This window comes from Rhodotorula graminis, assembly GCF_001329695.1.
Source record: "Rhodotorula graminis WP1 unplaced genomic scaffold RHOBAscaffold_7, whole genome shotgun sequence".
Lineage (NCBI taxonomy): Eukaryota > Fungi > Basidiomycota > Microbotryomycetes > Sporidiobolales > Sporidiobolaceae > Rhodotorula > Rhodotorula graminis.
In genome coordinates, this window is record NW_017264934.1 from 613,122 (window position 1) to 627,902 (window position 14,781).

The 14,781-nt window shown below is 70.5% G+C and overlaps 5 protein-coding genes across 5 annotated transcripts; 1 reads left to right on the forward strand and 4 right to left on the reverse strand.

Moving 5' to 3' along the window:
• Positions 1-108: 108 nt before the first annotated feature.
• RHOBADRAFT_53749 (uncharacterized protein) lies at positions 109-7,350 on the reverse strand. Its single transcript, XM_018416991.1, has 7 exons — positions 4,990-7,350; positions 3,106-4,909; positions 2,617-3,026; positions 2,265-2,529; positions 1,904-2,170; positions 678-1,825; positions 109-600 (listed from the first exon to the last, which is right to left on the reverse strand). Exons 1-7 carry the CDS (start codon positions 7,331-7,333, stop codon positions 146-148), a joined length of 6,693 nt encoding a protein of 2,230 aa, XP_018270860.1. The 5' UTR covers positions 7,334-7,350; the 3' UTR covers positions 109-145.
• Positions 7,351-7,448: 98 nt separating this feature from the next.
• On the forward strand, positions 7,449-8,334 carry RHOBADRAFT_44334 (uncharacterized protein; the record flags this gene model as incomplete). Its single annotated transcript, XM_018414391.1, has 3 exons — positions 7,449-7,462; positions 7,700-7,800; positions 7,880-8,334. 3 exons carry the CDS (start codon positions 7,449-7,451, stop codon positions 8,332-8,334), a joined length of 570 nt encoding a protein of 189 aa, XP_018270861.1.
• Positions 8,335-8,533: 199 nt separating this feature from the next.
• On the reverse strand, positions 8,534-10,947 carry RHOBADRAFT_53751 (uncharacterized protein; the record flags this gene model as incomplete). The annotated part of the gene is made up of 5 exons (XM_018416992.1): positions 8,534-8,965; positions 9,030-9,091; positions 9,175-9,592; positions 9,667-10,213; positions 10,294-10,947. The coding sequence occupies 5 exons, from the start codon at positions 10,945-10,947 to the stop codon at positions 8,667-8,669; spliced, it is 1,980 nt and encodes a 659-aa protein (XP_018270862.1). The 3' UTR covers positions 8,534-8,666.
• Positions 10,948-11,058: 111 nt separating this feature from the next.
• On the reverse strand, positions 11,059-12,704 carry RHOBADRAFT_53752 (uncharacterized protein; the record flags this gene model as incomplete). The annotated part of the gene is made up of 4 exons (XM_018416993.1): positions 11,059-11,358; positions 11,436-11,944; positions 12,018-12,161; positions 12,236-12,704. The coding sequence occupies 4 exons, from the start codon at positions 12,702-12,704 to the stop codon at positions 11,068-11,070; spliced, it is 1,413 nt and encodes a 470-aa protein (XP_018270863.1). The 3' UTR covers positions 11,059-11,067.
• A 162-nt stretch (positions 12,705-12,866) lies between these two features.
• Positions 12,867-14,563, reverse strand: RHOBADRAFT_44337 (uncharacterized protein; the record flags this gene model as incomplete). The annotated part of the gene is made up of 4 exons (XM_018414392.1): positions 12,867-13,261; positions 13,728-13,823; positions 13,938-14,418; positions 14,480-14,563. Coding segments are annotated over 4 exons (1,056 nt in total), but the record flags the coding sequence as incomplete, so codon positions are not given.
• Positions 14,564-14,781: the final 218 nt, after the last annotated feature.

Sequence of the window (14,781 nt, forward strand, 5' to 3'; positions counted from 1 at the left end):
CCTCGGCTCCACGCCGCTCGAGAAGGTCGACCCGCTCGTCGGTGCTCATCCTCTTGCTCTCGCTAGCGCGGCTCTCGCTCTCGCTCTCCTCTCCTCGAGAGAAACAGAGACGGACCAAGAGTGTATCGAGTTGCGAAAGGCTTCTCTACGGCGCGACGACGACGTACTTGGGCTTGTTGCGCCGACCTGCTCGCGCGCCACCCTCGACCGGCGTCGCACCGCCTGACCGACTCGGCGGGCGCGAGTCGCTGCGCAAGTCGGCGCTCGTTGCTGAACGCGAGAGAGGAGGCGGGCCCGTGGTCTGAGAGCGGGGCGGCATCGACGGGACGGGCGGGATGTTGTCGCCGCCGCCTGCGCCGAACCGGCTCGAGTTGCTGTTGCGCAGGGCCTTGCTCGGCGATGCCGTGGCGGCACGAGGAGGCGGCACGATCGTCGGTGGCGCCTCGACCTTGTCGCCCTTGTTGATCCACCGCTTGGCCTTCTCGTCGTAGTACAGGCTCGTCTTCTCGCCGAGGTTGGCCCGCACTGGGCCCGGGCCGTTGGCCGGACTCGGCTCGCGCTTGAACCACCCGCCGAGCCAGCTCTTGGACGGCTTGATCGCTGTGGCGGGCGACAGAGAGAGTCAGTCGACGGTCGCCGGTACGCAGAGAGAGAGGGAGAGAGAGAGCAGGGCGTACAGGGCTTGTCGTCGTGTCCAGGGCCAGGCTTCGAGTCGGTGCCCGTCGTCGACGACGAACCAGCAGCGCCGCCCGACTCGCCCGGGCGCTCCTTGGTCGGCGTCGAGCCGCCCTCCTCGGCCTCGAGCTCCTCGTCGAGAGGGTCGAACGCGGGCTTCTTCGACTTGGCGTTGCCGAGGCCGAGGTCGGCGAGCTCCTCGTTGGTCGTCATGCGGCGGTGCGTCTGCTGCTGCTGCTGCTGCTGGGTGCGGCTGCTCGACGAGTGCGGCGCCGGCGAGACGGACGGCGTGAGGTGCGCCATGGGCGAGATGAAGCCCGACTCGTCCTCGTGCAGGTGCTCGTCGACGGCGGCAAACTGCGGCCGACGAGCCGACGCCGGTGCGCCGTCGCGGTCGCGCTCGCGCTCTCGCCGCTGCGGCGAGTCGGTAAAAGTCTCGGCGATGCGCGGCACATCGGACGAGCGCTCGTCGCTGTCGCCGCCACCGCCGCCGCCACGCTTGGCCGAGGGCGGTGTCGCAAGCCAGGACGGCGGCGGCGCGGTCGGGTTGTAGTCGTACCCGGCGAACGCGCCGAGCGACGACGACCGCGCATGGTGCGTCTTGAATGGCGCGCGCTTGACGGGCGGCGGGCCCGGCGACAGGTGGTGCTGCTGCTGATGCGGCTGGTGCTGCGACGGCGGCGGCTGGTGGTACGGCGGCGCCGCGAGAGGCGAGCTCGCACGCTGCGCCGAGAGAGGACGCGCCGGCGGGTTGGCGTGGAGGAAGTTGGAACCGGCGAGGTCGGTCGACGACTGGGTGCGCGACAGTGTGCCCGAGTTGGACCCTGGCGCGATCGAGCTAAAGTGCGAGAAGGCACCGACGGCCTGGCCGTTCGTCGCCTTCTGCACCTCGGCCTTGGCCGCGAGCTGCTGGGCGCTCGGCTCGTCGTCGCCGGCGACAAACTTGTTGAACCCGCCCTCGAAGGTGGACCAGAGCGAGTTGACGGTCGGCCGGGGCACCTTGCGGGCGATCCACGAGCCGCCCTCCTTGGCGTTGTGCGACGCGCCGAGGCGCTCCGACAGGGCCTTGATCTGGGCGACGAGGCGTGGGTGGTAGAACGGCGACGGCTTGGTCGCGAGCTTGAGCGTGTTGACGATGGCCTCGGTGTACCTGGCGGGGCAGGGGCGCACTCGTCAGGGGGGAACCGCTCGCAACGAGGCGGACGACGTAAAGGGAGGGAGGACGCACTTGTGGGCCTGCGAGGCGTGACCGGCGTCGGCGAGCGCCGCAGCGTGGTACAGGCGGAAGGCCTGCAGGTGCGGGAACCCGGCGAACGGCTCGTGGCCCTTGGCGACCGGGACGAGCGACAGGGCAAACTCGACGAGCTCGGTGAGCTGGACGCTCTCGAGCTCGATGCTGCCGCCGACGGTCGACGAGTTCGAGCCGACGAGGGTGATGCGCGAGCCGGGCAGGCCAAAGCCCATCGACAGGGACGTCTGCGGCGACAGGAGGTAGCTGCGGACGAGGAGGAGGAGGAAGGAAGGCGACGGTCAGGGCCTCTTCGACAACTGGCAAGAGAGTGGGAGAGTGAGAGAGAGGTCGGGCGCACCAGATGTGGGCGGCGTCGGTCCACCCGTTGCTGGCGAGAGCGTCACCGAGCGACGTGAGCGCGCCCGAGTCGCCGGCGGTGCGGTTGGCGACAATCATGCCGACCGTCTCCTGCCACTTGGCGAGCGTGTGCTCGGGCAACTTGGCCGCAGCGTCGCTCGGGACGCGCGAGAGCGGCACTGATGCGGCGCCGTTGCCGACAGGAGCCGCCGGGAGCAGGCCGGGCGTCGGCGGCCCGAGCGCTCGAGGCGGGATGAACTGGTGGACTGCGGCGGCGGCACGAGAGGGCACGGTGTCAGTGCGAGGGGTCGGGCGAGGAACCCGAGGAAAGAGAGAGAGAGAGAGGGACGCACTCGACTCGGACCCGAGGCCGGCAAACATGCCGTACGCGACCCGGAGCGCCTCGCGACCTTCTGCGCCGGGCCCTGCGCCCTCGGGCGACAACTCGGACCGCAGGAACTCGGTCGTGACGTCCTTCCAGCAGTCGGTGTCGACGCAGCTCGCGATGATGAACGCGTGCGCCCACATCTTGTTGTCGAGGGCGTACGCGACCGCCTCGCGCCGCTCGCCGCGCAGGAGGAACTTGGACATGTCGTCGAGGTTGCTCGCGCTGACGCCGTACGTGACGAACGGCGCGTCCGAGCCGGCCGAGCCTCCTCGCGAGGCGGCGGCGGCGGCGAGCTGGTCGGCGGTCGGCAGCGTGCCGCTTTCATCGCCGTCGGCCGGAGCGAACAGGGCCCGGACGGCGTCATCGACGGTTGCCCTGCATGTAGAAGGAGGCGAGAGTAAGTAAAGAGAACGTGTGGCAGATGCGACAGGAGAAGAGAGGGAGGAGGACGCACGAGCCAACGAGCTTGCCCTCGTTCTCGAGCATGATGCGCACGAGCTTGACGAGTAGCAGGCGGGTCTCGACCTTGCGCTGCGCGTCCTGCGCGCCGTCGTCGTCGCCGTGCCCGAGCGGCGCCGCGCCTCGCGCATAGTGCGCCTCCTGCTCGAGCTCGCCGATGCGCTGCGACAGCCACGCGACGGCCTCCTTGCGCTTCTTGCCCGCGTTGGCCTTGCCGCCGTCGGCAAAGATGGGGCCCGGGAACGTCGACGAGGCGCCCTCGGTGGCCGACAACGGCACGACGTCGGCGAGCTTGCGGATGTGGACGGTCGTGGGCGACGACGACGAGGACGACGACGAGGATCCGGCCGGCGCGACGACGCCGTACGGGTTCGAGCTGTCCATGCCGTACGATGGCCGGCCGCCGTTGGGGAACACGAGGACGAGCTTGCCGCCAAAGCCGAACGAGGCGATCGGGGCCGTCCGGCGCTCGAGGCCGAGGTCGACGGGAGGAGCGGCCGGGGTGGATCCGGGGCGCGAGACGGGCGCAGCGGCTTGCTGCGGCGCGTACGGGTTGTACGGCTGCTGCTGCTGCTGCTGCTCGCGAGCAGGTGGAGGGGGCTGGGCGTAGGGCGAGAACGAGTCGACGGGCCGGCTCGGCGGCGCGTCGTACGAGTTGGCTCGAGCCATCGACGACGCTGCAGGGGGCTGCGAAGGAGCAGCGTTGCGAGGCGACGGCGCGTAGCCCGACGAGGGCGCACCGCGCTGTTGGGGCGCAGGTGGCGTGGACGTCGACTCGCGCGAGGACACGTCGCGAGGGCGGTACTGGTTCGATGGCGGCGGCGCGTACGGGCTGCTGCGCTGCTGGCTCTGCGGCGCGTACGGGTCGTGCTGCTGCTGCTGCTGCTGCTGAGGCGGCCGAGGCTGGTAGCCCGACGAGATGTAGTCGTACCCGGCGGCGCGCCACTCGCCGCCGTACTGCGAGCTCGGCGTCGTCAGGCCCGTCTGGTCGTCGTCGTGCGGGTGGTACACGATCGAGTCGTCGCCGCCGAACTGGCTGTCGCCCGCCTGCGTCGTGGTCGTCGCCGTCGTCGCGTGCTCGTCCGAGGGCGACCCGGCGCCGTACGAGTCCTCATGCTCGGACGGCTCGGGCGTCTCCTCGATGCCGGCCATCGGCATGGGCGACGAGCGCCCGCCGGCGTACGCGTACGGGTCGTGGCGGCGGTCCGAGGGCCGCACCTCGGGGCTCGGCGCCTGGAACTGGAGCTGCGGGACCTGGCCGCCTCGGTCCGGCGACGCCGGCGGCTGCATGTGGGCAGGGATGCCGTTGCGAGGCGGCGCAGGCCCGCGCTGCTGCTGCTGCTGCTGTGGCGGTGGCTGCTGAGCGCGAGGAGGCTGCTGCTGCAGAGGAGGGCGAGCTTGGGCGGCCGGCGGCTGACCCGGCTGGCCGCGAGGTGGCGGCCCGGCACGAGCAGGCGGCGCCTGCCCCTTTGCTGGCGGCGGCGCACCTCCAGGCCCTCGCGGCGGTGGCCCGGCGCCGCCCGAGCGAGGCGGTGGAGCGCCGCCCTGCTGCTGCTGCTGAGGACGCTGCGGGGCAGGGCCGGCGCCCTGACGCTGCGGCGGCGGGCCCTGCGACCGCGCGTCGCGGTTACCGCCGAGCGACATGGCGGCGAGGTCGTCGGCGAGGTCGGGCTCGCTGCGGCGCGACGGCGGGGGCGCCGTGCGGGCCGACGGGTGGCCGCGCTGCGGCGGCGGCGGGCCACGCTGGTCGTGCTCCTCCTGCTTGGGCATGACGGGCTCCTCGGGCTCGGTCTTGGGGTCTGTACGCAGGTGGGCGAGGTATGTCAGTCACGGCGCGGGACCGACGATCGGCAGGAGAGAGAGAGAGAGATGGACGCACAGAACGGCGGCCTCGCAGTCGTCGGCGTTGTCGCCTGCATCCAGCTCGGCACGTGCTCCTGCGCCTCGTCGCCCTGACCGGCCTCGGCCTGCGGCAGCTCGTCCTCCTCGTCCTCCTCCTTGATCTGGTCCTCGACCGTCTTGGGCGGCTCGTACGAGCTCGTCGGCGGGCCCGACGGCAGCGCGCCGTACGGCGAGTCGCTCCCGAACGCCGACGCGCCGCGCTGGTGCGGCGCACGGGCGACGGGAGGGCGCAGGACCGACGCCGAGTCGGGACCGCCCTTGCGCTGCGACGGTGGGAGGACCGGCTGCGCCGGCGGCGGGGCGGCGTACGGCGACGCTGCCGCCGCAGGGGCACGCTTGGGCGTCGGCAAGGGCACGGGCGCAGGTGCGGGCGCGGGTGCGGGCTCGACGGCCGGGGCAGGCTTGCGCTGCGGCGGCTGGCGGCGCTGCTCTGGCTCGTAGTCCTGCGGCTGGCCCGCGACAGGCCGCTCGGCGGCGGCGGGCGCGCGAGCTGCACGAGGCTCGTCGTGCACCTGCCGAGGCGCCTGCTGAGGCTGCTGCGCCCGCTGAGGAGGCGGAGCGTTCCTCGGCGGCGGGACGTCGTACGCCGCGCCGGCCGACGGCTGCTGCCGAGGCGGCGGCGCCTGCTTCTGCGCCGACGCGGGCAGAGGCCTCGAGCGCGGCGGTGGCGAAGCGAGCGCGACGGCCGCCTCGGTGCGCGGCGACGCCATCTGCGACGGCGTCGTCTGCTTGGGCGACGGCGCGGCCGCCTCGACCTGGGCGCGAGCGGGCGTCGCCTGGAGCGGCGGCGGGACGTTGTTGCGCCTGGGCGGCGGCGCGGCGGCGGCGGCGGCGGCGGCAGGCGTCGCGCGAGGAGGCGGGGCAGCGGCGGGCGCCGGCTGCTGCTGCTGCTGCTGCTGCCTCGACGACGTGTTGCTCGCCGCCGACGACGACCGAGGCGGGGGCGACAGGGCCGTCGTGCGCGAGGGAGGCGCGACGCCCTGGTGCGCTTGCGGGAGCTGCTGCGCCTGGACGGGCGGCGACCGCGTCGACGAGTACGGGTCAAACGAGTCGGCCTTCTGCAGCGTCGGCGACGCGTACGGGTCGTACGCCGGCTGCTGTCGGCGCTGCTGCTGCGGCGCGCCTCGCGTCGGCGCGTACGGGTCGTGCGGCGGCTCGGTGTCGGCCGACTGACCGAACGACGAGAACGAGCTGTACTGCTGCTGCGCGAGCGGCGGCGAGTACGCGGCACGGGCAGGAGGTGGAGCTGCGGCCGCACGAGGCGCCGGGGCAGGTGCAGGGGCGGACGAGGCGGGCGGCGGCGGCGCGTACGGGTCGTAGGCCTGCTGCTGCTGCTGCTGCTGACCGTACGAGTCGTGCTGCGGCTGGTCCCACCCGCTCGGCGCGTACGAGTCGTCGGCGCGCGGCGTCGGCGCCCCGAACGGCTCCTGGCTCGCGCCGTACTCGTCCTCGCCGCCGTACGCGCCCTCGCCGCCGTACGCGTCGGGCGCGTAGCTGTCACCCGAGTAGCCGTGGCCCGACGAGTAGTCGTTCTGCTGCGGCTCCTGCTGCGGCTGCGACGACGGCTCGGGAGCGGCGTAGCCGTCCGAGGTGAACGCGCCGTAGCCGTCGTCGGCGTACGGGTCCGAGGCGTACGGGTCGTTGGCGTACGGGTCGACGTCGTCTTGCTGCGACGGGGCCGACTGGTGCTGATGCTGGTTCTGGTCCTGGTCGCCCGCCTGCGCGCCGTACTCGCCGCCGCCGCCGCCGGCGTTGTAGTCGCCGTAGTCTTGCTGGGCGTACGCGCCGTAGCCGTCGTCGGCGAACGCGCCGTAGCCGTTGTCCTCGTACTGGTCCTGCTGCTGCTGCTGGTGTTGGTCGTGACCGTACTCGTGCTGCTGGGCGGTGTCGTCCTGCTGGCCCTGCGCGGCCTCGTCCGGGTTGTAGTTGGGGTCAGGGTCGTACGAGTTGGTGTGCGGGTTGTAGACCCAGCCGGGGTAGTACGGCGCCTCGAATTGGCCCTGCTGCTGCTGCTGCTCGTGGAGGTGGCCGTACGACGACGAGTCGGCGCCGGGGTCGTCGAAGCCGCGGTCGTTGCGGCTCATCTCGGGCGACGACAGGGGCTCGTCCTTCTCGCTGACGGTACTCAGCGAGTGGCCGTGGTGCTCCTGGTACGGCGCGCCGTAGTACTGCTGCTGCTGCTGCTGAGGGTGCTGCTGAGGGTGGTGGGCCGAGGACGAGGTTGCAGGCGAGGGGGCGTAAGGGTCGTGCGGCTGCTGCGGGTAGTGGTGTTGGTCGTGCTGCGGAGGGCCGTAGGAGTACCCTTGGCCCTGTCTGCTCATCTGCGGCGAGGGGGAGGTTGCCGTCAGAGTCGGGCTCCACGTCGAGGGGGCGGCAACGAGAGGGGGGGAAAAAGAGGGGACGCACGAAGGCGAGACGGGCTCGGCTGGGTGGATGATGGAGGCTGTCTAGTGCGCGCGACCAGCCAGGTGGACGCGCGAGCGGTGCGGAGAGCAGAGCCGACCTCTAGAGCTCTCCTCCTCCCCTCCTCCTCCCTCTCACTCCTCGTCGTCACGACTGTCCGCTTCAGCGCTCTCTTTGCTACGGCTTGCAGGCTCACCGCCTTCGTCATCCTTGCTCGAGACTGTGCGGCCAAACGCCGGGGCTCGCTCAACCGGTCTCTCGTTGCTTTGCCCCTCTCGCGTGAGCGCCTGCTACGAGCACCCGGGCGAGACGGGCGGCGCTGCTGTTTCGTCGTCGACGACGGGCACCGACTCGAAGCCTGGTCCTGGAAACGACGACAAGCCCTGTGCGTCCTCCTCTCTCTCCCTCTCCCTCTCTTTGCCCGCCGGCGACCGTCGACTGACTCTCTCTGTCGCCCGCCACAGCGATCAAGCCGTCCAAGAGCTGGCTCGGCGGGTGGTTCAAGCGCGAGCCGAGTCCGGCCAACGGCCCGGGCCCAGTGCGGGCCAACCTCGGCGAGAAGACGAGCCTGTACTACGACGAGAAGGCCAAGCGGTGGATCAACAAGGGCGACAAGGTCGAGGCGCCACCGACGATCGTGCCGCCTCCTCGTGCCGCCACGGCATCGCCGAGCAAGGCCCTGCGCAACAGCAACTCGAGCCGGTTCGGCGCAGGCGGCGGCGACAACATCCCGCCCGTCCCGTCGATGCCGCCTCGCTCTCAGACCACGGGCCCGCCTCCTCTCTCGCGTTCAGCAACGAGCGCCGACTTGCGCAGCGACTCGCGCCCGCCGAGTCGGTCAGGCGGTGCGACGCCTGTCGAGGGTGGCGCACGAGCAGGTCGGCGCAACAAGCCCAAGTACGTCGTCGCCGCGCCGTAGAACGAGCTTCTCGCAACTCGATACACTCTTGGTCCGTCTCTGTTTCTCTCGAGGAGAGCGAGAGTTAGAGCTGCGTTAGCGAGAGAAAGAGGATGAGCAGCGACGAGCGGGTCGACCTTCTCAAACCGCGTGGAGCTCAGGCTCGAGCACAGCGACGGCCACTAGAGCGAGGCGGCCTTCTCTGCCTCCTTCTAAGACGCGAGGGAAGAACGAGTGTGCGACGATAAGAAGGAGAGAAAACGAGGGAGGGAGAGGGAAGGGAGGCTAGGAAAGACGCCGCACGGACCCTCTGTCTACTCGCGCCCGCCCGGCTCTCAGTCCCTGCCGCTCTTCTACACCCCTCCCTCGTGCGCAACCGCCTCGCCCAGCTCCCGCACCCCTTCGAGCAGCTCGTCGACGAGCCGCGGGTCCATGAGCCCGTCGTCGACGCCGAGGCAGAGCGTCACCTGCCCGTCCCACGTGAACGCCTCGAGCAGCATGCCCTCGCCGCGGTGCAGGCGCGTGCCGATCGCGACGTCGTGCAGGCGGAGCGTCGGGCCCGACGAGGAGGAGGTCGAGGAGGAGGAGGATGAGGAGGAGGGGGAGGGGAGGGCGAACGAGGTCGGGAGGAGGCGGTCGACGTCGCCGATCACTGCGAGGGTCGAGCGTCAGGTTCGTCGCGTCGGCGAGGAGGAAGAAGAGGGGACGGGACGCACTGCTCGCGTTGAGTGCCGTACGCGGCTCGTTGTACGGGATCGGGTTGCGGCCCGTGCCGTTCCTGTTCCTCGTCGAGCTCGTCCTCTCAGCACGCCGGTCCAGAAGGGAGGAAGGGAGGGGAAGGAAAGAGAGAGAGGGACGCACAAGAGCCGGTCGAGGATCATGGTGTACATGCCCGCGACGAACACGGTCCGCCTCGTGTGCTCCTGCGAGAGGAGCCTCGCAAACTGGGCTTTGGCGAGCCGAGCGCCGCGCAGGACCGTTGCGCCCACGAGGGCACGCTGTGCCGGGTCGGTCGGCGCGTCGAGCGCGAGGGCCGGCATGGCGATGCACCCGAACGTGATGCGGATCGCGCAGTCGGTGGCGGGGTCGCTGCTGCCACGGGGAGCGTGCGCAGGGTCGTCGGCGGCGGCGCCGGCGTCGACGGGAGGCGGCGTGCGCTGGAGGAAGGGGCGGGCGGAAAAGGGGAAGCCGAGGACGACGGGGTGGTACGGCTTGTCGGCGTGTACTCGGCGAAAGATGCGCGCGACCGAGAGCGAGATGAGCGAGTAGAGGAGCATGCCTGCGAACGGGCGAAGAATGTCAGCTCGTCGCGCCCGAGCACGAGAGGGCAGGAAAGGAGAGAGGTGTGCGCACTTGGAGAGATGCCCTCGGTCTTGCAGAGGCGGATGAGCCGCTGCGACGTCTCGCGCTCGAACCGCAGCTGCGGCCACCGGTTCCTCGCCTGCGGCGGCGGCGTCGGCGCTTCGAGTCGAGGAAAGTACAGGGTGCGCGGGAAGCGTCGTTGGCGCGCCATGATGAGCGTGCGCGTGATGGCCCACAGCCACCGTCGCCGGGCCGTCGAGGCGGGCACAGGCGGCGCGGGAGGAAGGGAGGTGGTGGACGACGGGTTCTCGGTCGGCTGGACGGGAACGGTCGGCGTCGGGCTCGACAGCGGGATCGACGGGTACAGCTCCTCGTTGGCGAGCGGCAGGTGCGACGCGAGCTCGTTCTCGGGGAGGACGACGCGCCATGCCGTCGCGACGTCGGCCGGGACGTCCCACGCCTCGACCTCGCGCGTACCGTCGAGGAAGGACGACAGGGAGAGACACGGCGCCGACGAGGGCGCCTCAGGTAGCTCGGGCGACGAGGCGAGCGAGAAGAGCTCGTTGACGAGCTTGAAGACGGACAGGCCGTCCGAGATCTGCGGCGACGGTGGTCCGCAGTGAGCGCGCCTGTGGCCGAGAGCTGCCCGGAATAGAGCGAGGGAGCAAAGCGACGCACCACGTGCGAGATGACGAGGACGAAGCCGAGCTCGAGCGGCTCGCGCTCGCTGCGCACGACGACGAGGCGCGCGAGGCACTCGTCCTGCGCGAGGAGCGCTCGCGGTCCGTTCAGGACGTAGCGGTCCTGCACCTCGTCTGCCGCCGCCTGCACCGACTCGCCGTCCTCGACCGAGTGCACGAGAAGCGTCTGCGCGGCTTGCGACAGGGCCTCGGCGGCGTCGAGCGGCGGGACGAGGACGAACTCGCGCGAGTCGACGAGCGGGATCGGCGCGTGCTTGCCTTGGGGCGCGTCGCGCACGGTGCAGGCGAGGAGCGGGTGCTTGGCTCGGAGGGACGCCCAGGCGAGGAGCAGGCGCGACAGGAAGGCGGTCGTGGCGGCGTGCGGCGGGTCGAGGTTGAGGTCGAGGGTGAGGGCGAGGCGGACGAACGTGTCGCTCTGGCCGTCTCGCTGAGTCGCCTTGTCGAACTTGGCCTCGAGGATGCCGAGCGCGCGCGTCCACTGCTGTCGTCGGTTTTGCGGGAGGTCGTCGTCGTCGTCACCGGTCGCGAGTGGAGGAGGAGGCGGTCGGCGGTCGGCGGCGGTTGCGGGCGAGAAGGGCTCGCTGGACCAGCGGTGCCCGGCGAGGTACCCAGGCCACGTCGAGAAGCTCATCGAGCGTGCGAGGCGAGGGGCAGAGGAGCAAGTGCCACGAGCCAGATCTCTCATCTCTCGCCCGGCCGGCCCGACGGCGCAGTCTCACAAAAACACAAACGAGTTGCAGCACGAAAGGCCTCACAGCCTGGCCTTGTTCGGCTGCCGCGGGTACGTCTTCTCGAGGAACTGTAGCAAGTGCTGCGCCGCGTCGTCCGGCTTCTCGTGCACGAGGAGGTGGCCCGCGCCCTCGACCCTCGACCACGAGGCGTGCGGAATGGCGTCGCGCAGGACCCAGGCGATGTTGTCCTCGTCGACGACGGACCGACCCTTGTCGGCCCAGATAAAGTGCGCCGGCAGCGACGCCGGGATAAGCTGCAGCCGGGTGGCGGCGCGGCGAGCGGCAACCGCCATCGGGTCCATAAAGGTGAGCTGTCGCGCGAGGGAACGACGGCGTCAGGTGCCGGCTCGTGCGTGACGAGAGCGAGAGAGAGAGACGTTGGGCTCACCGCCTCGTTCCTCGCCGTCACCTTGAGCGCGACGCCGTCGGCGACGTCGACGAGTCCATGCTCGACGTAGCCCTCGAGCACGCGCGGGTCCCAACTCTGGAAGAACGGCTTCTTGACGAACCCGTCTCGCGCCTCGGCCCTCGTCTTCCACGTCTCGCGTCGCATGAGCGCGCCCGTCGTGAGGCGCGTCATGGCGCGCGTGCTGTTGCTCGGGTCGGGCAGGACCGGGTCGACAAACACGAGCGACGAGAAGAGGGCGGGCAGGGCCGATGCGGCGTAGGCGGTCGCGCCGCCCCCGAGAGAGTGGCCGATGCCGACGATGAGGCGGCCGCGGTAGGTGCGAGCGGCGGCGAGTGGTGGGCCTGGAGGCAGAGACGGCTGGTTGTCGAGGAGGTGCAGGTGGGCGGGGACGTCGGGCGCCGGGCTGAGCAGGCCAGTCGACGAGGACGGCGAGTCGCCGTACGAGAGGATAAAGTTGAGCAAGTCGCGACCGTGATCGGCCCAGTTGACTGCGCCAGGAGAATGCCGGGTCAGTCGGCGACAGCGGGACGAGGACGCAGGAGGGAGACAGGCTCGACGCACAGACCTCGCCCAGCACCGGCTCGTTCAGGACGCCCGCATCTCCCTGGTTGATGCAGTCGAGCGCCCACACCTCGTCGATCGGCAGCGACTTGCCGCCGACCTCGGCTCGCTCGAGCAACGTCGCGAGGAGCGGCTCCCACACCTCTGCGTGCGGGACGAACAGGGTCAGCTCCCGCGCGCTCGCCGCTTCCCACTATGCAGAGAGAGCTTGTGCGCACCTCTGTAGAAGCCGTTGGCGTGCGAGAACACGAGCGTGAGCCCTCGTTGCTCGCCCTCGCCGCTCCTCCTCGCCGTCGCCGCCGGGCGGTACCGGTTCGCGACCGTGACGAGCTGCTCCTGCTGGTCAAGCTCGTGCGTGTCGTCGACGCTGATCGGCTGCTTGAACGCCTCGACCTGGGGCGCGACGAGCGTCGCGAGGGCGCGCTCAGGGTCGGCGCGCTGGCCGGTCGCCGGGTCGACGGCCGGGTTGATGCGCAGCTCGTGCGGGTGCTTGGTGCTGTGGGCGTACGAGCGCGGGAACGCAGCGGGGACGATGACCGTCTCGCAGACCCAGCCTGGGTGGATGGGCGGTCGAGGGCGAGTTGTGGTGCTGCCTCCGAGGTCGATGGAGAGCGGCTTTGGTGGGAGGAGCGGCAGCAAGGGCCCGCTCAGGGGCTTGGCCTGCTGCTCGATGTCGGCGGCGAGCATGGTGGTAGCAGCAGGAGGAGCAGAGCAGCAGTTGGCTGAGCGAGACCAGACGACCTCTCAGCGACCGGCCCGCGGCACGGCGGACCCGGCTACCTCTACCGACTGCGTCGAGCGCTCTCGCCGTCCTGCACGGTGCGATAAAAGGGATCTATTCACATCAGTCTACAGCGTCGTGCCGTCCTTGCGGTGCAGCGCGTCCCGCCCCGACCCGCCGCCGCCGCCGCCGCCGCTCTGACCCGTCACCTCCTCGACCGCCTCGTGCGCATCCACGTCCCGCACGTCCCTCTTCCTTGCCGCCCCTCCCCCTCCTCCACCGCCACTTTGGCCCGCCCTACCGCCCGTCCCCGCCCCAACCGGCCCCGCCCTCCACCTCGTCGCGCTCGTCAGGTTGTCGTCCCTCGTCGCGCGCGCCGAGCGCAGGAAGAGCTGCGACCGGCGCGCGCGGATGAGGCGCACCCAGCAGATGGCCGTGATGCCCATCATGAGAGACGCCATCGATGTGACGGCCCAGTAGAAGGCCGACGGGTGCTCCTCGAGGCCGCTCGAGAGGTTCATGCCTGTGCGCGCGAGGGACGAGCGGGGCGGCGCAGTGAGCGACTCGGTCGCTCCGGGCGGCGAACGAGGCACAAGAGGGAGAGAGAGGGCGGGAGAGAGGGACGGACCGAAGAAGCCTGCGACCGTCGCACCGGCACCGAGCGCCAAAGTCCCGATAGCAGTCTGCGCGCGAGATGAGGCCCGAGTGAGCGAATTTGCGCCTTTTTGAGGCTCGCGGGTGCACGAGAGAGAGGCAGGGAAGGATAGAACGCCCGAAAAGCGACCTACCTGCAACTCAAGATTCTGTAATCGTACGCGGGTGCTTGCGAGCACCAGGGAGATATTGTTGTCGACCTCGGAGAGCAAAGTAGACAGGCGCTCGCACGACTCGCTCGTTTCGTCGAGGCGGCGCTCGTCTTTGGGTGGGAAGAGAGCGGCGAGTCAGTCTGGGGTGTCGGGAGGGAGGAAGGGACGGGGGGAGCGACGCACAGTACTCTAGAAGCAGCTCGGCCTGCTGGTGGTCGTCGATCGAGCGCTTGACGCCGTTGACCTTGTCGGTGAGGTACATGTTGGCGAGGTCCTCGTCTGCGAGTCGGGCGGACGAGGGCGAGTCAGTCAGGGACGGACGAGGCCTTCGTCCCGCGTCTCTCTCGCCCGAGACGCACACAGAGAGAGAGAGAGAGGGTGAAGCGGACGCACCCTCGCCAAGGACGGTCGACAGAGCGCTCTGCATTGCGCGCCCGCTCATCAAGCAGTCCTCGACCGTGCGCTTGCACTCGAGGAGGTCGCGCAGCTCTGCCGGACTGACGCCAAACCTCAGCTGCGGGATGGTACGGTACACGCGCTCCTGGAGCTCGGTGACGACGTTGCGCACGCCGCGCGCCGTGAGGAGCAACAGGGCCTCGAGCGCGCGCAGCTCGAACGGGGGCACGTTGTCCTGGCCGGTCGCCGAGCCCGACAGCTCGAGGTACCGCATGACCTGCTGCATGGCGCGCGCGAGGTCGACGCTCTGGTCCGAGGTGCAGATCGGGTTGTGCTTGTCGGTCGTGATGAGGACGACGCTGTCGGACGCGATGATGGCGCGCACGACGGGCGTGCACAGGATGAGGGACCGCTGGCAGACGACGAGGGCCGGGCGGACGTCGAGGATGTGGGCGTCGAGCGAGCGCAGGTCGCGAGGCTGTCGAGGTGGAGGAAGGGTCAGTTGCGCGGTTGAGCGAGGCGACGAGGTGAGGACGCACCAGGAGGCCGTACTCGTTGATGACGTCTTGCTTGTTGAGCTTGTCCTCGGGCTGCTCAATCTCGCCGTCTTGCCGAATGATGAGGTCTGCGCGAGGAGAGGGAGAGGGGGAGAGGGAGAGGGGGAGAGGGAGAGAGTGATAGGGTCACGGTGGCACGTGAGAAGGCCGAGGCCGATACGAGGAGGCAAGGGGGAACGGTGCGCGGGAGATCCGCACGACGACAGTCCTCTCGGTCCGCGTGCCCTTCGACTGGAGCGGGAAATGCTTGTGCCCGTCGGATACGGTCTGTCTGCCGTACTGGA

Coding starts and splice junctions, on each gene's coding strand:
- RHOBADRAFT_53749 (XM_018416991.1), bottom strand. CDS start 7,333: ATGAGCAGACAGGGCCAAGGGTACTCCTACGGCCCTCCGCAGCACGAC. Junction 3,027..3,105: donor GAGGGCAAGCTCGTTGGCTC/GTGCGTCCTCCT, acceptor TTCTACATGCAG/GGCAACCGTCGATGACGCCG. Junction 2,530..2,616: donor CGGCCTCGGGTCCGAGTCGA/GTGCGTCCCTCT, acceptor CCGCCGCCGCAG/TCCACCAGTTCATCCCGCCT.